General features: G+C 43.8%; 1 protein-coding gene across 2 annotated transcripts in view; it reads right to left on the reverse strand.

The window, feature by feature from the left end:
* The window catches only part of LOC144599597 (glypican-5-like), a 450059-nt gene that overhangs the window by 111818 nt on the left and 313699 nt on the right, over nt 1-24542 (reverse strand). For both annotated transcript variants that reach the window (XM_078410665.1, XM_078410666.1), the window contains one exon: nt 22832-22985. In XM_078410665.1, coding sequence (XP_078266791.1) covers nt 22832-22985 — 154 coding nt within the window. The remainder of the gene's footprint in view (nt 1-22831; nt 22986-24542) is intronic.

Here is a 24542-nt window from a genome sequence, read left to right on the forward strand (position 1 = left end):
CCTTATTAATTCTCACAAACCAGAAAAAAAAATCCAGTCTTGACAACACTTTCAGCAGGCAGGCAGGATGAGAATATTTGTGTAATTAGAGCGTGTCAAATAGCAAATGGAATTTTTGCTGATCTGTGGGTGCTCATTCACTCTGCGCCGTGTACCTAATGCTACTTCTTTCATGCAAGACTTGAAAAGAATTCTTGGCTGAAAGGCTAACATATCAGGACAGGCCCGCTCTCGCAGATCCACAGATGTGTCAGAGAAGGAGAGAGATGATATATGAAATGCACCCACATTGTCCAAACCCGGCACTGAGAACAAGACTCTGTGACCACTAACCTCTGGGTACAAACAGCTGTCAAGAGATTCAGCTAGGCCTATTGTGTGGGTCAAATGCATAGGACTTAATCAGCCCTGAGAAGCCTGCTTGCCGGGCAGATGAAAGGCTATGCTGGACGAGGCTTTATAGTCGAGAACCCTTAGGAATTCTAGGAATGTCTAAAAACGGACAAAGACCTATTTTCCTTCTCATCTCATCCACGGCTAGCGGACAAAGGCACTGGGCTACTGCGACAAGATCTGAGTGGCATCCAGTGGGAATCTGGTCATAATATCCAGACTGTAATTTTTGTTTATGCATTAGGAAAATGACAAATATTTATTCTGATTGTCCACCTCCTGTCAGGCAAGGTTTAAGCTCTTGTTCGGCCTCTCTTACAGACAGACAAATCAGGAGCAGGAATAATGTATCAACACCTTGGGTCTGCTCTGCCTAACAATAAAATCATGATTGATCAGAGGATACTGCATTCCTTCCTATCCTGGTAACCTTTCACCTGCTTGCTTTTCATCTGCGCAATCTAACATGTAATTTTTTTTTTAAAGCTATCTATCGAGAACAAAACTACAGCCAGGGCAACCAGGAGACCATGAGGTAATCAAAATCAGCGAAGAAAAATTTGAAAAAAAAGCTCTCCAGTAGATTCTGCAAATCTGAGATTAAAACAGAAAACTCTGGCAACCATCAGCAGGTCAACAGCATCCATTCCAAGAGAAAAAGAGTTATTATTTTAGTCCCGAGACTCTCTGTCCGTGAGTGTGACTAGTACACACAGGTTGCCCCCAGGTTACAGCTGGGTTCCAGGTCGCAGGTCCGAAATATGGCTGCTAACCGGCAGAAGCCACCTGCAGCAGTTGGTAAATCCATCCCGCTGGTATCCCAAATGCTCACACATAATTACGGGCTGTACATAAGTCAGGCGTTTATCAACAGGGGAGGAGCTGTATCAGGTTAATGAATGCAGAGACCATTTCAGTCTCAATCACTGAACACCTTCCTATGCTGTTTCTCAGCCACAAATAGAAAGGAATAATAAATACAATATATCGCGCGGAGAAGGAACAGCATCTGGGCTGGTAGGTCCGAATGGTTCACTTCTTTTCTTGAAACGGCCGTCAAGTTAACTCATTTAAATAAGCTATTTATTATAAGAGTAACAAGGTGGAAGAAGAATCATTTATGACATGGTCACGGTGAGAAGAGAAAAGGCTTTAACCAACAGGATACTATAGGCTGGTTTGAATTAGGTGGACATTTTCTCCTCTCCACCTGTACACCCATCGGGTTTCTCTGGTGGTGAATTCTAGCATCACAGTCATAGAGTTACACAGTACAGAAATAGGTCATTTCAGCCCCCATGTCATGCCAACTGCTCTACCTATCTGCACTGATTATTTACCAGCACTGGGTCCATAGCCCCACTATGCTTTGGTAGTTCATGTACTTATCTAGATGTGCCTTAAATGCAGTATTAAGACTGTCTCCATCACCTCCTCAGGCAACACATTCCAGTCTCCAACCACTTTCTTTTCTGAAAGAATTCCCCATCAGATCCCCTCTAAAATGCTTACCTATTAACGTAACTGTGTGCCTTTTGGCTTGGATTCCCATCAGAGGAGAAAAATGTTTCCTATCCACCTTATCTATGCACCTTTCACATCACCAGTCGCTGCTGCCAACACGTCATACTACAACATTTCCGCCACTTCCACATGATCCAACCACCAGTTACATCATCCTATCCCCACCCCTTCCGGCCTTCCACAGAGACACTGCCTCCGCAACTCTTTGGTTCACTCAACCCTCACCACCCAAACCACCCCCTCCCCGGGTAGACAATAGACAATAGACAATAGGTGCAGGAAGAGGCCATCCGGCCCTTCGAGCCAGCACTGCCATTCAATGTGATCATGGCTGATCATTCACAATCAGAACCCCGTTCCTGCCTTCTCCCCATACCCCCTGACTCCACTATCTTTCAGAGCTCTATCTAGCTCTCTCTTGAAAGCATCTTGCTCTCTTGAGAATTGCCCCCCACTGCCTTCTGAGGCAGAGAATTACACATATTTACAACTCTCTGACTGAAAAAGATTTTCCTCATCTTCGTTCTAAATGGCCTACCCCTTATTCTTAAACTGTGGCCCCTGGTTCTGTGCTCCCCCAACATTGGGAACATGTTTCCTGCCTCTAATGTGTCCAATCCCTTATTAATCGTATATGTTTCAATAAGATCCCCTCTCATCCTTCTAAATTCCAGTGTATACCGGCCTAGTCGCTCCAGTCTTTCAACATATGACAGTCCCGCCATTCTGGGAATTAACCTAGTAAACCTACGCTGCACGCCCTCAATAGCAAGAATATCCTTCCTCAAATTTGGAGACCAAAACTGCACACAGTACTGCACACAGTACTCACTAGGGCTTTCCTCTGCAATCACAAGAGATGTAACACCAGTCCTTAAACCTCCTCCCTCACACCCATCCAGAAGTCCTTTTGGGTGAGACAGAGGCTTATGCACTTCTCTTCTAACCTCATCTACTGAACTGGTGTTCCCAATGTGGCCCTCCTTTACAAGCGTAGACTCAGCAACCATTGCACCGATCACTTGAGCTCGGTCCACTAAGGCCTGTAGATCTCCCAGTTTCTAAATATTTTAACTCCCCATTCCCATACTGACCTCTTTGTCCTGTGTCTCCTCCATTGTCAGAGTGAGGCTGCATGCAAACTGGAGGTGCAACACCTCATATTCCGCTTTGGTAGCTTACAACCCAATGGTATTGTCATTGAATTCTCCAATTTTGAATAACTTACCGGAAACACCCCTCCCGTTCTTCCCCCCACCCCCCCCCCCCACCTACCTGTGCCCCACCTGGACTTGCACCCATTTCTTCCCCCCCCCCCACTCCCTTTACGCACCGTCAGGATTGGCTATTTTTTAATTTCGTTGTACTCGTTGCAATGACAATAAATGAATATTATTATTATTATTATTATTATTATTACCTCCATTCCTTCTTCGGGATTCATAATTCACAACTCTTCTATCCTTACTCACACCTTTTTTCTTTTCATCTCTGGCTTTTGTCCAATCATCTGCCTATAACCGTCCCCCTCCTGGCCTGTATCCACCTATCACTTGCCTGGCTTAGTCCTGCCCCTTCCCCCATCTCATCACAATCAGTCTGAAGAAGGGTGCTGGCCTAAAACTTCTCCTATCCATGTTCTCCATAGATGCTGCCTAAACTGCTGAGTTACTCCAGCACTTTGTGTCTATTTTTGTAAAACCAGCATTTGCAGTTCTTTGTTTTCACCTCATAAATCTCTCAGGTTAACCCTCATGTTTCGTTAAATCGAACATGTTTTCTGTCTCTTTTTGTTTATGTGATTTGGCAGTTTTGAAGGCAACCACTTGGGTACGGCAGAATTATGAGATAAGGTGAGTGCTAATGTCTTGCAGAACACTAGCACACTAAGGGGCCTGTCCCACAGGCGTTTTTTTAGGCGACTGCGATCTGCAATAGCCGTAGCAGTTCGCTGCAAAAACGGCGACTGGACTCCCCCTACGACAATGTCTACAACAAGCTACAACAACCTACCACCTAGTCGACGTCAAGCTACGGCAAGCTACACAGGCAACAACCTACGACAACCGAAGACAACCTATGTCTACCCGCGACAAGCTACGACAGTGTCGGCGACAACTGAAGACAATTCACGTCATTTTGGCCTCCGGTTTTGACGCCGGTACCTGTCGCCGGTTGACGTCGGTAGTCGCCAATGGAATTCAACGAGGTTAGCACCGGCGACAACCTATGTCACCTGGAGACAACCTACGATGGCGCCTACGTCAGGAGACGTCAAGCTACGATCATTGGCGTCAAACCAACAGTCCCCAAATTTTTTTTTAACATTTCAAAATCCAGTGGCGACCAGAAAAACGCTACGACTCTTTGGAGACTACTCACGACCGTACAGGCGACACCCCGGCGACCGTGTGGCGACTGCCTAGTCGCCTGTAGTCGCCTGAAAAATCGCCTAAGTGGGACAGGGGTTTAACAAACGATCCAGGAATGTTAAGCAGGTCAGTTATCAGAGAGAGTAGTTAATAGAACTCTATGTCACCCCAATGCCTTGCCAACTCGAAAGTGTGGCAAAGCCATTAATACCATTGTTCAAGATCCATACCCTGGTTGTTGGATTGATTTATTGGTCACTGTAATAACTCAAACTGGTTAGACATTATGGTTTGCCGTGACTCTACACCAGTGATTGGAGGTACTGATGTTGAGTAAATCTGCACTCACTGTGAAGTGCTGGGGAAGGAAGGAGGTAAGCTTTAATGTCTCTGCCTCAGTTTTACCAATGCAAAAGGGTAGTCTTCAATGTGCTTTCGTTTGTAACAGCCAAACTGTTGGAAAATGTACTTTCTGATAAAACACGATTGATTCACAATGTGAACAAGTGGTAATAAGAGTGAGGAGTAGTGTTCCATCATATTTTAAACTATGAATAAAGAGGTGAAATTTACAGCGGAAATAACATTATTTTTATCAAAGAATCATAGAAGACGGAAAAGATTTCTCCTTTTGAAAGAGAATTGGTCTCACATCGCAAAGCTCTGTAATCTTCCTCTTTTCAAAAACGTCTGAAATATCTTTTGAAAGCAATCTTTGAATTTGTTTCTATCAGCCTTTCAGCCAGTGCATTCCAGATGATGTTTTACTGCTGTGTAACAAAAACCTCATCTCCACTAAGATACTTTGACCATTTACCTTCTCAGTGCCCTCTTGCCCATGGAAACTGTTTCTTCTTATCGAACTCAGAATTTTAAACATTTTTGTAAATCGCCTCCTAATCGTCACTGTTCCAAAGGGAACTTCTCCTGTTTCGGCAGGGCTTTAGATAAGTTGTCCTTCAACCTTAGTTGAGCCATTCTATAAATCTCTTCTCACCTTCTCTGAGGCATGGCCATCTTCTAAAAATATGCAACACAGAAGTGACTGCAGTTGAGGGATGACTAGTATTTTATAAACGGTCAGCTTAATTTCACAGCTTTAGTTTCATATGCCTCTATTCATAAACCCGAAGACTGTGCTTTTTAACAGCTTCATCGACTTGTCATCTTCAAAGATTTGTGTAGGTGAACTCCCAGGCACTGCAATTAAATTGCACCAATTAGTTAATATTACCTTTCCTGATATATCACACATAAATGGAACTGTTCTGTTCAATTACAATATGCCTCATCTCATTTGTTAGTCCTTCTTCTGGTAGATAAAATGAGGTACAGCGTCATTGAGAGACGTAACACAGAAACAGGCCGTTCAGCCCAGGATATTCCGTGCTGACCTTACTTGAGTGTTTTTGCATTAATCAAGGGGCAAAGGGATATTGAAATCACAGAATATATTCTACACAATATTGAGCATGAAGAGCATTAAATAATGAATGCAACAGAGAGGTGCAAGGAATGACATCAGCTGTGATCATATTAAACGGAGTTGTAACCTTCGGTCTACTTTATTTCTTATGGTTAGTCTCTGAGACATACATTTAGATAATAAACATAGGGAAAAGGAATAGATTCAAAGTGCGGGTGTAACTCAGTGGCCCATACAGCATCTCTGAAGAACATGAAGAGGTGATGTTTCGAGTCAAGTTACTCCAGCACTTTATTGTAAACCAGCATCTGCAATTTCTTGTTTCAACAAGAATAGATTATTTAGCTACTTGAGGCCATTCTGCCATTTTTCATCTGAGGCAGCCCCCCCCCTCCCCCTCCCCCCTTTGAGGATGACTTCCTTCTCACTCCGGTTCTGCAGATCTGAGGTGACTGATTAGCAGAGTGTGTGTGAGATGTGCAGACGTTGAAACAGATGGAATCTCCTTGAATAGTTTTGTCTGCTCACTTGTCATGATGGAGGTTGGAATGGAGGGTCTGTTGAGAGAGTCTGGCATTGTGCAAGCAAACAACATGGGTTGCCCATCAAACCCAAAAGAGTATAAATCTGGCCTCAATTTTGTGATGTTGGCTTTGGGTAGATTGCTGACCTTTATCCTGCCAGTCAATTTGGAGGATTTGAGGTGCGAACAGTAGATAGTCCATATTTTGGAAGTGTACCAAAGGGTAGGGTTTAATGCAGTCTAGTAAAAAATATGCTTTGTGCTGAGTTTTAGATCTACAAATGCTCCTTTTCATAGACAGCCACAGGGTGTGCTGCCATAGTGAAGATGATCACAAATGTCATCATTGACATCTATCTTAGACGAGTAATGGCATTCAATTGTTGTCTGAAATCTGTGATCCAATTCATGTCCTTTGCCTGTAAGTACTCCTTTTCTGAAGAAAACCATGTCAGTGTCAGATTTAAAGGTCACCATTAATCTATCACAATTTGCCATGTGAACAAATTGGCTTCCTAACTTAACTCTTGAAAGACTTACCCCTAATTCAAAGACAATGCCCTCCAGTGCTACTGATTTGTTTTAAAATTGCAGATGCCAGAAATATAAAATGAAAACAGAATATGCTGGAAATACTCAGAGATCACATATATGGGAAGAGGAACAAGGTTAACATTTCAGGTTGAAGACCCTTCATCAGAACTAGGAAGGAGAAACAGGAAGCTTGTTAAGGTGCAGGGAGGGTGGAGAAGATGAAAGTTTTCCTTCAATCAGGATAACTTCTTCCTGTTGCCCATCATGTCCAATCAAGTCAAAACTCAGCCATAACATGGTCTCCTCTACATTGGAGAAACCGAATGTTGATTGAGGAGCTGCATCTCACCTTCTGTCTGGGAATGTTGCAGCATTCTGGACTTAACATTCAATTCTATAGCTTCAGGTAACTTGTTTTCTGTCTGTGTTAGTTGTCCATCTGTAATATTGGCTCAGATTTTTTTCCCTCTTTGAATGGAGTTCATGCCCAGCCTGAAATGCTGACCATGTCTCCCTGCTTTCACAACTCCTACATTCTTTTATCTACATGTTTTTGCCAGTTCTCACTCTCTGACTCCTCGTTAAGCAGAAAACCTTTTACACACCCTTAGTTTTGCCTTGTTAGCGACATCCCTTACCTTCCCTATTATTTACCCTATAGCTTCTCTCAAATTAAAAATAAACAATCAAATCACTTTTCACCTTGCAAATTCCAAGAAATATGGCACTGCTTTTGATTTATAAGTTAACCTCGTGCGCTCAGGAATCATTCCAGTACATTTTGGTTGCACTGTCCTCAAGACCAGAATATCCTAGCAAATGTGTGGTGCCTGGAACAGCTCACAATGCCGTGGATGTCCTCTTATCAGGGCTTTGTATTGTAGTAGCAAAGCATCCAGTGCATTTAACTTCAATCTGGCAGCTTTAAAAACCTGTAATGAATTGGCCTTTTTGATTTTTATTTTGTCCCTGTCCAAGACTTTAAAATTGTCTATGCACAGGAGCTGTTTAGACCTTTTCTGCTTACAAATAGACTTACATTGATGTTCCCATTACAATTCAATTGCTATATTGTCAATCAATACAATTCTATGTAATTCAATGTCTCTGTCCACAATGTTTAAACATGCTATTTTTGTGTCATTGGCTAATTAGAGATTGTGACTTTCCCTCTCTATCCCCTCCCCCTTCCCAGTTCTCCCACCAGTCTTACTGTCTCCCACTACATTCTATCTTTGTCCCGCCCACTTCCCTGACATCAGTCTGAAGAAGGGTCTCGACCCGAAACGTCACCCATTCCTTCTCTCCAGAGATGCTGCCTGTCCCGCTGAGTTACTCCAGCATTTTGTTGTCTACCTGTGACTTTATATTCCACTAGTTGAGCCATCCATAAATACATGTAATAGTTGCAGCTCCAACACAGAATAGTGAGTCAAAAAAACAGAATGCTGGAAGACCCAACGGGTTTAACAGCGTCGGTTGATGCAAAATATAGTATGTCAATGTTACGGGTCAAGAACCTGCATCTGAACCAGTGGGTTGGTGCTAATCATATCTTGCTAAATCTAGTCTCTATCCATTATCCCTACTCTGAGTCTCATACATTTATTCCATATCATGGCAATATCAACAATTTGTTTTCGATTTTGTGAGCTTCAGTTTAGCTAACAGTTTCCAATGATGCTTTTTGTGCATGATGGAAGTCAATAGACAATAGACAATAGACAATAGGTGCAGGAGTGGGCCATTCGGCCCTTCGAGCCAGCACCGCCATTCAATGTGATCATGGCTGATCATTCTCAATCAGTACCCCTTTCCTGCTTTCTCCCCATACCCCCTGACTCCGCTATCCTTAAGAGCTCTATCTAGCTCTCTCTTGAATGTATTCAGAGAATTGACCTCCACTGCCCTCTGAGGCAGAGAATTCCACAGATTCACAACTCTCTGACTACAAAAGTTTTTCCTCATCTCTGTTCTAAATGGCCTACCCCTTATTCTTAAACTGTGGCCCGGTTCTGGGCTCCCCCAACATTGGGAACATGTTTCCTGCCTCTAACATGTCCAACCCCTTAATAATCTTATACGTTTCGATAAGATCCCCTCTCATCCTTCTAAATTCCAGTGTATACAAACCTAGTCGCTCCAGTCTTTCAACATATGACAGCTCCGCCATTCCGGGAATTAACCTAGTAAACCTACGCTGCACGCCATTTCAATAACGTACCTAGATATTCCCTTGCTGTTGTCACCTCTTCGAAGAATTGTTAGTCATGACCTTCACTTTACAAATTCGTGCTGGGTCTCTGAGTGGTAGAAAACTTCCAAGGTAGTCTGTCACTTTATCCTTAGGGATGAACCAGTAATTATTCCGCAACAGATGTTAGGCTGTCTTGATCTCCCTTTCTTACCTTTCTTTAATAGCAGAGTGACACAAATAATTATCTAATCTATGGGAACAGCTTTTTAGTTGAAACTTTGATACATTTGATAAATTACCACAAATGTGTCCTCCTGATATTGGAGGACATAGTGGCACTTTATGTTGATGGATGTGGTTGTGCCCTTGGAGTAAAAGGATGACCACAATGTGAGGGCCAAGAATGGAGACTTGAGTCCTGGGAGAACTGGGTCGGAGTTCCTGGGATCTGTCAATGTTATAGAAGGGAAGACCAAGATGTTAGGGAATAATGATGAAAACATTTCCTGCAGAATTGAGAAAATTATGGTTGATGGACTGGAGGATACAAAGGGAGAGGCTGTTTGATGTATTTTGGGAAAGAAAACTCAGAATAACCTGAACTGCCCATCTAAATCTTGAAATCCTGAGGTGAACCAGGTTTAAAGCACAGGCGGCACGGTAGCGCAGCGGTAGAGTTGCTGCTTTACAGCGAATGCAGCGCCGGAGACTCAGGATCGATCCTGACTACGGGTGCTGCACTGTAAGGAGTTTGTACGTTCTCCCCGTGACCTGTGTGGGTTTTCTCCAAGATCTTCGGTTTCCTCCCACACTCCAAAGACGTACAGGTATGTAGGTTAATTGGCTGGGTAAATGTAAAAATTGTCCCTAGTGGGTGTAGGATAGTGTTAATGTACGGGGATCGCTGGGCGGCACGGACTTGGTGGGCCGAAAAGGCCTGTTTCCGGCTGTAGATATATGATATGATATGATATGAGGAAGTAGATCAACTAAGCAAGTGCTCACTGTGTACTACTGTTCAATATCAGCAGAGCTGCATGGACAGTCTAGCCAACCAGCGTATAACATAGGACAACGCAATAAGGTTTATATACTGAAGATAGACACAAAATGCTAGAATAACTCAGCAGGACAGGCAGCATCTCTGGAGAGACGGAATGGGTAACGTTTTGGGTCGAGACCCTTCTTCAGACTGAAAGTCACAGGAAAGGGAAACGAGAGATATAGACGATGATGTACAGAGATAAAGAACAATGAATGGAAGATATGCAAAAAAGTGACGATGATAAAGGATACAGGCCATTGTTAGCTGTTTGTTGGGTGAAAACGAGAAGATGGTGTGACTTGGGTGGGTGAGGGATAGAGAGAGAGGGAATGCCGGGGTTACTTGAAGTTAGAGTAATCAATATTCATACCACTGGGCTGTACGCTGCCCAAGCGAAATATGAGATGCTGTTCCTCCAATTTGCATTTAGCCTCACTCTGACCATGGAGGTTTATATACCAACAGATACTCCTGACGTTATTAGCTTCCCCATGACGAAATATTTTCAAAATTAAATGTTCGCCTTTTAAGAGAAAATTGCTTAATTAATCTATGATGAAGAGAATGTACATTTTAAAACTTTTCAAACTTTTGCTTTCCCAATAGCTACAACTCTCTTGCTCTTCTTCTCTCTGCTATATTTTCCTATTTTTTCTCCTTGTATGTGTTCATCTATTACTTTGGAGATCCATCTAATTCCCTTTTACTCAATAACCTTTCTGTTTATATTTCTGTTTTTGTTTTCTCTCTTTCATATGAAAGTGGAGCTGGCATAGGTCAATTAGCTTATTGAGTTTGCTCCGCCTTTAATACGATCATGGTCAATCTAATCTTGGTCTGACTCTAAGTACTACTTTCTTGCTCTCTTCTCAATTCCACATTATTCAAATATCAGGCAATTTGTATTGAATATATTCAATGGCTCTGATTCCACAAGAATAGAGAGTTTCAAACTGTCGCAATTGTCAGAGAGAAGGCAATGGATTTATGGACAGGACAGGTGTAGAGGGATATGGGCCAAATGCAGGCAGGTGGGTCTAGTGTAGATGGGACATGTTGGTCGGTGTTGGCAAGTTGGGCTGATGGGCCTGTTTCCACACTGCATGACTCTATAACTCCATAAGAAACCCCTTACAGCTCCATCTTAATTGGGCAATCAGTTATTCTGAAACTATGCATCCAAGTTCTGGATAATGCTAGGGGGGGAAACATCCCCTCCAGACTCACCATGGCAATCCTCCTCAGAATCTTAGTTTTCAAAAAAAATTTTTTTTGTTCTTCTAAGCTCCAAAGAATATTGATATACCTAATCTACTCAACCTCCCTTCGTCCTTCAGTCCCTTCCGCAGGGCTCAACCTCATGAACTTTTATTCCAGATGGAGTTTAGTCTAGGCAAATGTGAAGTGTTGGCCTTTGGGAGGTCAAATGTAAGGGGAAAGTATGCAGTTAATGAGAAGACACTTAACAGCATGAACGTCACCTTGAACCTCCCCCATTCCTTCTATCCAGAGATGATGCCTGTTCCACTGAGTTACACCAGCATTTTGTGTCTATCTGTTCCTGTGCTCTACTGTTCTAGGTTCCATGCTCACTGTAACTATTTCCTATTTGCCCAACAAAGTTTTGGTGTAAGTGTTTGATCAATAGAAACTATGGCAGTGAAAGTGGAAAGGCAATGCAAGGACTGCAGTATAGTAGGCAAATATTGCACATTAGAAAAAGCACATGCACGTATTGTGTTCTACGCCATGGCAAGGATTATTATTTAAAGTTTGTAAATGAGTTATAGCTCTGCTCTCTCTTTGAGACAATTGGGTCAGTATACCTCGAACAACTACAAAGCAGAGGAAATTATTTGTTTTAAAAATTGTAGGTCATCCTCGCCTTGTCAGTTCCTCAGGTGGAAGAGTGATAATGTGGCAGACCTATTTTTAAGTCTAAAATTAGGTGGATAGATTTATTCTCTCACATTACATACAAAGATAAATGTTCATCAACAGACAAATGTAGCACTGCAACTACTGCTCCCAGGGTTCCTATTAAATCCCAAGTTTCTTAAACTTCCAGCTGAGCTAAGTTTGCGTAAAGCAAAAGGTTGATGATTTGTTTGTAATTGGCTTGAAATACACCCTGTTAGCAAGTGTAGGCCCAAATGTAACTCAGGGGTGGGATTTTCTTGTTCTCATCCCTTTAACTCAAATTTCACTGTACCTTAATTGGTAAATGTGACAATAATTGAATCTTGAATCTTGAGGTCATTAGTTACAGTGTCGCTTCTCCAAGTGTCTTTGTCCCAGGCTGCCATCCATCCCACCATTATATGGTACACCCAGCAACATACCTGAGTGCAAGGGAATGCCCATTCTGACAGCACTTGTAAAACCCATAAACTTGACTGCACCACACAGTCCATAACCTCTGCCATTGACAGGAACAAGGGACGCAGGTGTCGAGGAACACAATCCCCTATAGGTTCCCCTCCAGCCTGCACACTATGTTGACTTGGAAATATATCACCATTCTTTCATGACTGGGTCTAAATCCTGGAACACGCCAGCAAAGATAGACATAAAAAATCTAGAGTGACTCAGCAGGACAGGCAGCATCTCTGGAGAGAGGGAATGGTTGACGTTTCGAGTCGAGACCCTTCTTCAGATGCCTCTCCAGCTGGGGAGGGGTCTTAACCCGAGACATCATCCATTCCTCTCCAGAGATGCTGCCTGTCCCGCTGAGTTACGCCAGCTTTTTATGTCTATCTTCGGGTAAGAAGTGTGAAAACGCACACCTCCAGACTCAGGGACAGTTTGTTCCCAGCTGTTATCAGGCAACTGAACCGTCCTCTCACCAACTAGAGAGCAGCCCTGACCTCCCATCTACCTGATTGGAGACCCTCAAACTATCTTTGATCGGACTTTACGAGACTTTATCTTGCACTTAACGTTATTCCCTGTATTGTGTATCTGTACACTGTGGACGGCTAAAATGCCATCATGTATAGTCTTTCTGCTGACTGGTTAGCACGCAAAAAAGCTTTACACTGTATCTCGGTACACGTGACAATAAACTAAATGAAAGATAGACACAAAATGCTGGAGTTACTCAGCGGGACAGGCAGCATCTCTGGAGAGTAGGAATGGGTGACATTTCGGGTCGAGACCCTTCTTCAGACTCAACCCGAAACATGTTTAAGAGAGGCAGAGTGGTGCAGCGGGTTGGGCTGCTGCCTCCTAGCACCAGAGACCTGGGTTTGACCCTGACTAGGGGTGCTGTCTGTACCGAGTTTGTAGGTTCACCCCGTAACCTTTGTGGGTTTTCTCCAGTTTCGTCCCACACTCCAAAGACGTGCAGGTTTGTAGGTGAATTGGCTTCGGTAAAAATTGTAAATTGACCCTAGTGTGTGTAGGGTCGGCGTGTAAGCGTGCGTCGATCGTTGGTCGGCACGGACTCGGTGGGCTGAAGGGCCTGTTTCTGCCCTGTATCTCTAAACTAAACTAAACTAAATCAGGAACACCTCCTTCGCTCTTTTCAGACTCATGAACAACCTTCTATATGCTGGCGCTGAATTCCTCTTCTTCCAAACTATCTCACTGTGTCCCTTACAATTTTTTTCTGCACTTTCTCTAACTGTAACACTATGGAGAAGCAAGGAATTGCAGTTGCATGTTTACAAAATAACCTGAAAATGTTAATAATGTAATAATAATAATAATGTATTTTATTTATATAGCGCTTTTCATACACTCAAAGACGCTTTACAGAGATTTAGAGAACATAGGAAAATGAATAAATAGATAAATAAGTAAATAAATAAACGAACAGAGAAAGGAGACAGAAGGTGAGGTGACCTTCAGTGGTTGAAGGCAGTACTGAACAGGTGAGACTTCAGCGATGTTTTGAATGTGGTGAGTGTGGAGGAGTCTCTAACGTTTTGGGGTAGTGAGTTCCATAGGGTGGGAGCAGCGATGGAGAAAGCCCTGTCCCCCCAGGATCTGAGTTTGGTCCGGATGTGGGGGGATAGGAGATTGGCAGCAGCAGAGCGGAGGGTGCAGGTGGGAGTGTGCCTGTGGAGGAGGTCGGTCAGGTAGGATGGGGCCAGGTTATGGAGGGCTTTGTAGGTTATGAGGAGGATTTTGTACTGGATTCTCTGGGGGATGGGGAGCCAGTGGAGTTTATAAAGAACGGGGGTGATATGGTCACGGATCAGGGTGTGGGTGAGTAGACGGGCAGCGGAGTTGGATAACTCAGTGGGTCAGGCAACATCTCTTGAGGACAGGACTCCTCTTCAAACTGAGGTCTGAAGGGTAATGAATTTCTTCCATATATTAACTGATGCTGCCTGACCTGCTGAGTTACTACAGCACTTTCTGTTTTTTTTAGCTGCAAACACTATATTCCGTGTTCTGTTTCATTTCATTTTAGCACTCCCTGATGTATTCACGTATGGTACGATTTTCCTGGATAGCATGTAAAACTAAGCTTTTCCTTGTATCTCGGTACACGTGACAATAATAGACCAATACCAATTTGTCGCCCGAGGCAGAGTGGGAGCACCTTCATCAGAAAGACTGCAGCAGTCAGGAAGATGGCTTACCACTGCATTCACAAGGGCAACTAGGAATGGTAATGAATGTTCCCCTTGGCAGTGACACTCACATCTTGGAAATTCGTCAATTAATAAATGGCCCCATGAGCTGGCCATCTGCTGCTACCTGCTGTTTGAGCGGAAGATCGATGGGGCCTGCAGATTTACTTATAGCTCTGCACCAACTCCTTTGTGCCGAACTCCTGGAGATATCCAGGGAGCTGGGGAAGTATAGAACATTGTCTCCCTGAATTGCTGAGAGTCCATGAAACCTGATAAGCTCTGACATTTGATCCTCATGCAGTTGAAGTTCTCTGCGGGTGACGTCATCAAGGTCAAGGTTCATCAGTAGCAACCTGGTTGATTGCGAACCGTTGAATGAGACGCTGTACAACATGGTTTAAATCACCAAATAGCCCAGCTACTGGGAACAACGTTCGCAGGAAGTGACAGACTTTTTGAGATAGTCACTGTGACCCAGAGGACACAAGGAACTCGAGAGTAAAGTGTTATAAAACACTTCAAGGAACCAGGGTGGTTTCAGAAACTCTTCATCATTTTCTCAAGATACAGGTAATAAAAGTTGGCTTAGCCTGTGATGCCTATTTCCTGACTGTAAATTATAAAAAGCCAGGAAGTCAAACCATGATAACCAAAGTGGCAATGGGTTGAACCTTATGGAATTGCAACAAATCCCGAACAGTTTGCAGGGAGTGTGCCAGCTGATTAGGAAGCAAATGCAATACTGGCATTTATTCCATGGATTGGAAGGTAAGAAGCAAGGAGGTTTTGTTACAATTTTATTTGGCAATGGTGAAGCCACACCTAGAGTACTGCACTTTAGAATAGAATAGAAGAATAGTTCCTTTATTGTCATTGTAACATGAGCCATGTACAACGAAATTGTAAAATGTCAGCCAGTCAGTGCACCATTCAAACATTTCTAAAAGCTAACGATACATACAAGGTAAAATATTTTAAAAAAGATAAACAACTAAAATAAATATCATGAAAATAGCACGCATAAACACCCAACCCTACATCCTTCTGTCGATTTCACAGTCTCTTATTATGTATCGCCCCTGCGTTCCTTGGCGGCTACATTTAGTGCCTTTATAGCAGTGGGGTAAAAACTATTTTTAAGTCTGTTTGTCCTTGTCCTTGTAGATCTGTACCGTCTGCCTGACGGTAACAGTTCAAACAGGGAGTGTCCGGGGTGGGAAATGTCCTTTATAATACTCTGGGATTTTTTGATGCAGCGGGAACTGTGTAAGTCCTCCAAGGTAAGTAGAGGGCAGCCGACAATCCTCTGGGCGTTGTCAATGGCCCTCTGGAGCGCTTTCCTCTGAGCCGCTGTGCAGCTGGTGTACCATACGCATACACAGTATGTTAGGATGCTCTCAATGTAGCACCGATAAAAGGACAACAGCAGTCTCTGAGTGATGTTATTCTTCCTGAGCACCCTCAGGAAGTGCAGTCTCTGCTGGACCTTTTTCAGCAGCGCAGAGGTGTTCACGCTCCACGTCAGGTCCTCCTCAATATGGATTCCCAGGAAGCGGAAATCCGCCACCCTCTCCACACAGTCCCCTCTGATAGTTAATGGTACCATGTCCGTTTTATTCTTTCTGAAGTCTATTATTATTTCCTTTGTCTTTAAGGTGTTGAGGAGCAGGTTATTTTCTCCACACCACACTGTCAGCTGCTCCGCCTCATCCCGGTAGGCGTACTCGTCCCCCCCGGTGATGAGTCCCACCACCGTAGTGTCATCCGCAAATTTGACAATGGTGTTGCTGTGGTGGGCGGGGGTGCAGTCATGTGTATAGATGGTGTAGAGCAGGGGGCTCAGCACGCAGCCCTGTGGAGAGCCGGTACTGAGGCTGAGGGCTGTAGATGTGTGATGGCCCACTCTGACTCTCTGGCTGCGAGCTGACAGGAAGCTATTTATCCACATGCAGGTGGAGTGTGGAAGTCCCAAGTCCCCCAGTTTGTCCACCAGTTTATGGGGAAGGATGGTATTAAAGGCAGAGCTGTAGTCCACAAAGAGCATCCGCACGTAGCTCCCCGGCTGCTCCAGGTGGAACAGTGCAGCATGGAGGGCTGTGGCTATAGCGTCCTCTGTGGATCTATTCGCTCTGTACGCAAACTGGTGGGGGTCAAAGCTTCGGGGCAGGAGTGATGTGATATGACCCCGGACCAGTTTTTCAAAACACTTCATCACCACTGGTGTGAGTGCGACTGGCCGGTAGTCGTTGAGGCTGGAAATGTGGGGTTTTTTGGGCAAGGGGACTATGATTGCGGACTTCAGACAGGATGGAACAGTGGACTGGGCCAGAGACTGGTTGAAAATCCTCGTACAGACTCCAGCCAGCTGGTCAGCGCAGTCCTTCAGCACGCGTCCAGAGACGCCGTCGGGTCCAGTAGCCTTCCTTGGATTGATGGCCCGCAGCGTGCGCCTCACCTCATGCTCCTCTATCTTGAGGGTTAGGCTGCTGTGGACCATGTGGTGTGATATGGCTGTCTCGGGTGGCTCCACTTCAAAGCGAGCAAAGAAGAGGTTCAGCTCCTCTGCCAACGAGGCGTCACCTTCAGCAGCTCCAAGGTTGGTCTTATAGTTGGTTAGATACTGGATCCCCTGCCACACCTGCCTGCTGTTGTTACTGTCCAGGTGGTCCTCTATCTTCCTCCTGTAGTCTAATTTGGCCTCTCTGATGCCTCTCTTCAGGTTAGCTCGGGCCATGCTGTATAAAGCCCTATCGCCAGACCTAAAAGCAGTGTTCCTCTCTTTTAACAGCCGCTGGACCTCCCGGGTCATCCAGGGCTTCTGGTTGGGGTAGACCCGGATGCGTTTGTCCACTGTGACAGTGTCCATGCAGTTTTTAATGTAACATAGTACACTGTCTGTGAACACCTCCAGGTCCCGGTGTTCAAACACATCCCAGTTGGTCCTGTCGAAGCAGTCCTGCAGCTGCTGAGATGCACCATCAGGCCAAGTTGTGATGGTCTTTGTGATGGTAGGAGCGGTCCCCTTATTGGTCCCCTTACAAAGAGGATATACCCTTACAAAGAGGATATACTAGCACTGGAGGCAATCCAAAAGAGATTTGGTGGGTTAATTCTGGGGATGAGTTGATTCTCCTATGAAGAAATGGCTAAAGAAATTAGATCGATATTCTGTGGCGTTTAGAAGAATGAGGATCAATTTTATTGAAATGTTTACGACCCTTAGAGGGCCTGCCAGGGTAGATGTTGAGATATTTCCCATCATGGAACATATAATTTGATAACTGGGTCCACTCGTTGGAGGCACCCTCGAGCTCCAGGCCAGCTTGCGTTTGAGTCTGTTCAGGAACTGTGCTGCGGGATACAGAACAATTCATTGCTCAGCAAGCATGCTGAGAAGCAGCCAACAAACTTCTGAGATACAATTTAGTGGTAAAAGTAAGTGATCCAAGGGATTATGGAACAATTAATTACACATTATGTTTCTCCACGGATTTAATTATACATGTCTGCCAAGGTACTGAAAGGAATTTAATTGCTTATTAAATCTCTCCATTATTAAATTTCACAAAGAACCTTATCATAATAAGTAGCTTGAGTGTGATAAAGTTATTTTTTATATTTTTCCCTTCACATTTTTAACATTAGACCTTATGTTTAATTTTTCCTTCACATTAAGAAGGAATTAGTAATTAAAAGATTATTTCCATGTCTGGAGTCACCAGAAAGCACAGTGGGAACAATTGCTTTTGAAGTGTGGTCACTGTTATAATGAAATAAAAATGAATTTGCCTGTTCCTTGCATGGCAAATTCCCAAAACATGGGAAAGTGACCAGATCTCCTATTTAGCCAAGTTTGCTGCAATACATTAAACAGAACAAATATTAAATGGAAAAACTGCAGATACTGAAAATCTGAAATAAAAGGAAACACTCAGCAATTGGGTGGAAAGAGAAACAGTCAATGTTTCAACTTGACCTGAAACATTAAATGTTTTTCTTTCCATAGATGCTGCCTGACGTACGCAATAGACATTGATGTTCACCAGGAAAATCCATGATTTTCTTCAAAGTTGTGCCATGGAGCTTTTGGGTCCACCGGCCATAGATCTCAGGATCTCACCCCAGTTTAACTCATCTGAAATGTGGTGCCACCAACCACAGAATATCTCCTCCCTGCAGTAGAGTGGCAGTATAAATTCTGCAGCCAATCTCTTTGGAGTGCTTTGTACTTTGGTTCTGCTTCACTGTTGGCTTTATTGAGGAGAGTAGGAAGCTTTATTATACAGCTCGCTTTATTGAGCTGACATAAAGCTCAAGGAAGGAAGGTTTTAGGAGTGGATGGTGGGGTAGAGAGGACAGCGTGGTAAAATAAGGCTGATGTGGAGAGATACAGAAGATTAGATATTGAGGTGAGGTAGTGAGGATCGGAGAGTTGTAGTCAGATCGGTTGGAGAGGAGGTCAACAACAGAGAAGATGGGGCTTAGAGAAGCTGGGAGTGAGGGTGGAAGAGAAGTTGTGGGGTGTGAGGAGCATCGGGTAGGCAGGAGGTTCAGGCTGTAAAGAGGATCAGATTGTTAGAGAGTTGGGGAAAGCGAGGAGTCAGGAAAGTTAGTAGTAGAGAGGCTGAAAGGTTGGGGTTAGAAAGGATCAGAGAATATACAGGAACAGGGAGTATAGAGCATTGGATTGTTGGAGAAGATTGGGTTTGAAAAGATGAGGGTGAGTAGGTCAGTGAGGATCTATGCAGTGAGGATTAGGGTGAAGACATCCAAGATAGAGAGGTTTAGGGGCCTTGAGGAGGATTGGAAATATGGAAAGGATTAGATGGTGGAGTGATTAAGAATTACAGTGGTTTGGCAGTGTCAAGGATAAAGGGAACTGGGAGTAGTAAATAGGATGTGGGGTTAAAGATTGGATGGTAGGGAGGTTTGTTGATGGAGAGTGATTGGAGATTAGAGGGGATCATGAGTTAGAGAGACATATATGTTGTAGAGAGAATCAGTGATCATATGAAGAAGTGTCAAACAGTGTAGAAAGACGATGGACCTGTGTAGAGAAGGGAGCAGAGATTATGTAAGGAGCTGGGAGTGGAGGGGATCGGGAGTGGAGAGGAATGGGGATGGAGAAGATTAGGGTGAAGAGAATTGGGGGAGTTCAGAATTACGGCGGGGGAGGGTGACTGGGGTTGAAGAGAGCTCGGTTTCCAGAGAATTGGGCCACTGGGACTTGGAGGTATGGAGAGTATGGCATGCAGAGAGAGGACTGGTGGCCAGGGGGGTCTCAGAAAGCTAGAAAGCATTGACACAATGCCCACAATCGATATGTAAAGAGGATCAGGAAGTTAGAGAACATCAGGAGGTTGGAAAACATCAAATTGTATAGAGATGGATTGGGGAGTGATGAGGGAAGATCAGAAATAGTAGAGATCTGGTGAGGGACAGAGCATATTGGGCATAGAAGAATTGGAGTAGAGTGATTGAAGGTTGGTATCAGTTGAACATGAGGTTGGTCACCGGGGTCAGACATATATGGAGTCAGACATTACAATCGAGTGAGATAGTGTTTGGGAGATCCTGGGGGCATTGGAATTAAAGAATCGGTTTTGGGAAGTACATGGTGGGAGCAAACAGAAAGATACCCTTGAAGGAGAACTTCCACTGTTAACAGTAGTCACCCAAGGCAATTAATTAATGTTGTAACTCGCTTACTATCTTGGGATCAAGAGGTCATGTTCTCCCACGGCAGGTACATTTTGGTTAGCATTTAATGGCAACGCTGCTTGACTTGGGATTGGAAATTGGCTTCTCAATTCAGTTGCTCGAAGAAAAACATTTCTGACATCCTAGTTACCATCTTAACTGAACCACAACAAAAAGGTAAACACTAATATTGGTAATGATGTTAGGAGACCTGACCTTAGTAATGCAACTGAATATCAAAAGTAGCTGGTTGGACTCTGTTCTGTTGCAGAAGGTAATTGCATTCTGTTAATTTTTGATATTGCACTTTTGCGATGCAAAGGCTACCTGCTACATTTCAGCCATGTCTAAATGCTGGTGTCTGCTACTCCACAATCCTTAAAATCTCTAAAATAGTCTGATTCAAAAGGATACATGGAATGTTGTTTTGGTACTTTAAACCTTAAACGTTTCTAAGAAAGGGTTCATTCAAAGGAACTCAGATTGGGTTCCCTCAAAATGTTTTTTTTTGGTTTGAAACTATTGTGCAGTTTGAAGCTACAGCCTGTATTCTTTATTAATGCAAAATAACCCGTCCAGGGTGTAAACCCATTTGGCACTCAGCCTGAGGATGGCCACAGCCCAGATTAATTACTGTTATAGTAGAAACCCAAAGAATAAATCCTGGAAGAAAGATCAATTGTACTACATTCCCAGGTCAGCCTCCCCCAGGTTACTTTGTGCCGTATCTGATCCCCTTGCGAATAGACTATTGAATTACACTTGAGAATTCTAAATAGCAGTAGTCTTGTTGTCAGGAATATTTTCACATACCAACTGAGAGGCCCACCATTTTAACATTTACTGCAGATCAACTTGAGGCAAATGCTGCAACTTTATCTCTGGATCATTCATAAATAATGAAAGAGCACAGCCACTAATGAAAGGGCAGGGCCTCTGATGGTCAAGTCAAGTTTATTGTCATGTGCACAGGTACGGTGGGGGACAGGCACAAAGAAAACCTTCCTTGCTGCAGCATCAAAGGCACATAGACAGGCCACATGCAAAAATTAAAAAAATATACAAAAATTACAGAGCAAACAAGAGACTGCAAAATCAAGACATTAGAGCAAGGCACAATAAGAAAAAAAGTCTGTGGCAGTGCAAGAGGTAGTCTGTAGTGTTCTGTTGCTGAAGTAGGATTAGGGTTGTGCAAGTTGGTTCAAGAACCTTGGTGGTTGTAGCAAAGTAGCTGTTCCTGAATTTGGTGGTGTGGGACTTCAGGCTTAAATGCCCTTCACTGGGTAAGCTTAAGGCACAAAGAAAAGAATGCCTCGTTTTGATCATCCACGCTGACTGCTTCCCTGATATCTCCCCCTGTCTCAGCTGTGCAGCTGCTGAAATCCACACCGGCATTACTTCCAGATTTGAGCATCTAAATGATTCCTCATGTTTTGCAACCACCTGTTGAACCACTTGTTCTCATTGAAAACTGTTTTTCCTGCCGTATATAACAACATCCCATTGTGCATATTACTGTGCCGTTCACTGATGATGCAGGTTGGTTGTGGTGTGGCAACGCCTCAATAATAACATTCCAATATCTCCAATGTCTTCCATTCACTGCCCTCACCCTCCTCCTCACCCCATGATTCTTGATCACAAACACCTGCCAGAATCTGGGAATCTCCCGTCGATGGACCAGGATCTGGGAATCTCCCAGTGATGTGACTAAGTCTGCGAATTTTCCAGAGGTGGACCTACGACTGGGAATCTCCCAGGGATGTGTCTGAAAGTTGATTCCACAACTCTGTCTCTTGATTAGATGCGACGGACAATTCAACTGAAAAATTCAAATTTTATACTGGTAGATCTTTGTTGGTATCCCTGGGAAATCTTTAGGTTTGGTCTGGAGTCTCCAACAGTTTATGGAAATGGCCAGTGTTCCAGGGAGTTTATTGCTATCGTTGAGTCCAAGCTTGTGCAGTTGCACTTGAACTCAGGCCTGTGTACATCAACCTAACTCTTGCCTTTATAGGTCACATGCCACAATCTCAAATTGGAATGAGAGCACCGAACGACAGAGGGTGCCCATCTTCCAGTCAAAATATGTTGCCTCTGCTCTGAACTGAGTCACAGTGACAAGCGGAAAACATAGTAACACATTCTGTGTTGAATAGATTCCCAAACAGTCAGTGTAGGACAGGATGCCCATATAAAACATTGTGAGCTAAGGTTAGCTTTGAAGTGCCAAACATCTCTCAGATCTGCCCTCAACATATTCTGCTTACAGCTTCAAATACTTCAAACAGAACTGGAAGTGTTCGCTGACCAGTGCACAGATATGAAATATCATTTACAATTCCCAAACCCCAGGGTAGGTCAGAGGTCGCTCTGCTGTTATTGAATCTGTGTGAAATATGAGAGAGTTTCCATTATAATATTGCACTCAACAACTGCATGCTTGACATACAATCGTTTTGTGTGTATCCAATTATCTCCAAGGGTGAGCCTTACACCTCACTGTGTGTCACATGGAACCATCTACTCACTTGTATTCTTCTGCCGGCCTGGCGCTCCACTTCCAGATCCTGTACACCCATCTTCATCGTCACACTCTCCGCTCGACTCCACATCCTCACCCTCACCGCTGCCGACCTCACTCAAGGACCACTGTGCGGCCTTGGTTGCTTTGCTGTGATGCATCTGAGGTGAAGCAGAAGGCACAGTTAAAGGTGAGGGAGAGTCATCCAATGCAACGCAATTCAAATATGTTCTCAGGTCCCTGTCGAGACAAAGCTCGCTCTCACTGATTGCTGCAAAGTACTGAAATCCAGATATTTTTTAGACATTGCTAAATCAACCCCTGCCCCCGAACGTATAAGATTATTAAGGGGTTGGACACGTTAGAGGCAGGAAACATGTTCCCAATGTTGGGGGAGTCCAGAACCAGGGGCCACAGTTTAAGAATATGGGGTAGGCCATTTAGAACGGAGATGAGGAAAAACTTTTTCAGTCAGAGAGTTGTGAATCTGTGGAATTCTCTGCCTCAGAAGGCAGTGGAGGCCAATTCTCTGAATGCATTCAAGAGAGAGCTAGATAGAGCTCTTAAGGATAGCGGAGTCAGGGGGTATGGGGAGAAGGCAGGAACGGGGTACTGATTGAGAATGATCAGCCATGATCATGTTGAATGGCAGTGTTGGCTCGAAGGGCCGAATGGCCTACTCCTGCACCTATTGTCTATTGTCTATTCCACTGTCTGAAAACATGAGTTGAACCAAATCTCTACTGCCTGCATAATAATTCACACCAAGCCCCATGTGTTCACTGAGTTGCACTGGCAAGCATCATATGGTTTAAAAAATTCTGATCCTGAAAGTCAAACTCCACGATTCACCTTCCCTGAGGCTGTAACCTCAACCAGGCAGTGAATTCTGACTTCTAATACTGGCTCCATGGGTGTTCTCCATGCTCTTTAAATGTCATAAGTAGATCTTAAATTCAACTTCTCCCTTTCTCTGAATTTCCTACTTTAATTACCAAATGCTTCACCATTTCTACTAAAATCTACATCCTCAGTGTGATGTCAATTCTCCTTTGAATCAGCTTAGGATGGGTTATAGAGCTGAAGGGTCCATTTTAATTCCAAGTTGTTTTTGTTTCATGGACAAACAAGAGTTAAATCACTGCACCATTTGAAGAGGTCTAATAAACTAAGCTAAATACACAACGTACCTTTACTAATTACAGGCTGTTGTAAGGAAATATTAGAAAGGTATCTGAGGGGCAGGATCAAATTACATCTGGAAAGCAAGGGGTTTATCAAAGATAGTCAGCATTGCTGCTTTGTAAGGGGAAGATCCTGTCTGACTAATTTAAATATATTTTTCAAAGAGGTAACAACATGTTTTGATATGAACAGTGTTATTGATGTAGTCTATATAGAATTCAGTAAGGCTGTTGACAAGCTCCCATGTGTAAAACTGGTCCAAACGATTAAAGCCCATGGATGCAAGGAATGTAGGAAAAGAGGGTCCAAAGTTGGCTTGGTAACAGGCATCCAACATATCATCCTCCAATATTTCCGTCACCTCCAATCTCACCACCAGTTTCATCTTCCCAGTACCACCCCTTTCCGCAGAGACCACTTCCTTCGCAGCCCCTTAGTTAACACATCACATCCACCCAAACCACCCCCTCCCCAGGTACTTTCCCCTGCAATCGCAGGAGGTAAAACCTGTCCCTATACCTGCTCCCTCACCT

Source organism: Rhinoraja longicauda, chromosome 13 (genome assembly GCF_053455715.1).
Source record: "Rhinoraja longicauda isolate Sanriku21f chromosome 13, sRhiLon1.1, whole genome shotgun sequence".
In the NCBI taxonomy this organism is placed as follows: Eukaryota; Metazoa; Chordata; class Chondrichthyes; order Rajiformes; family Arhynchobatidae; genus Rhinoraja; species Rhinoraja longicauda.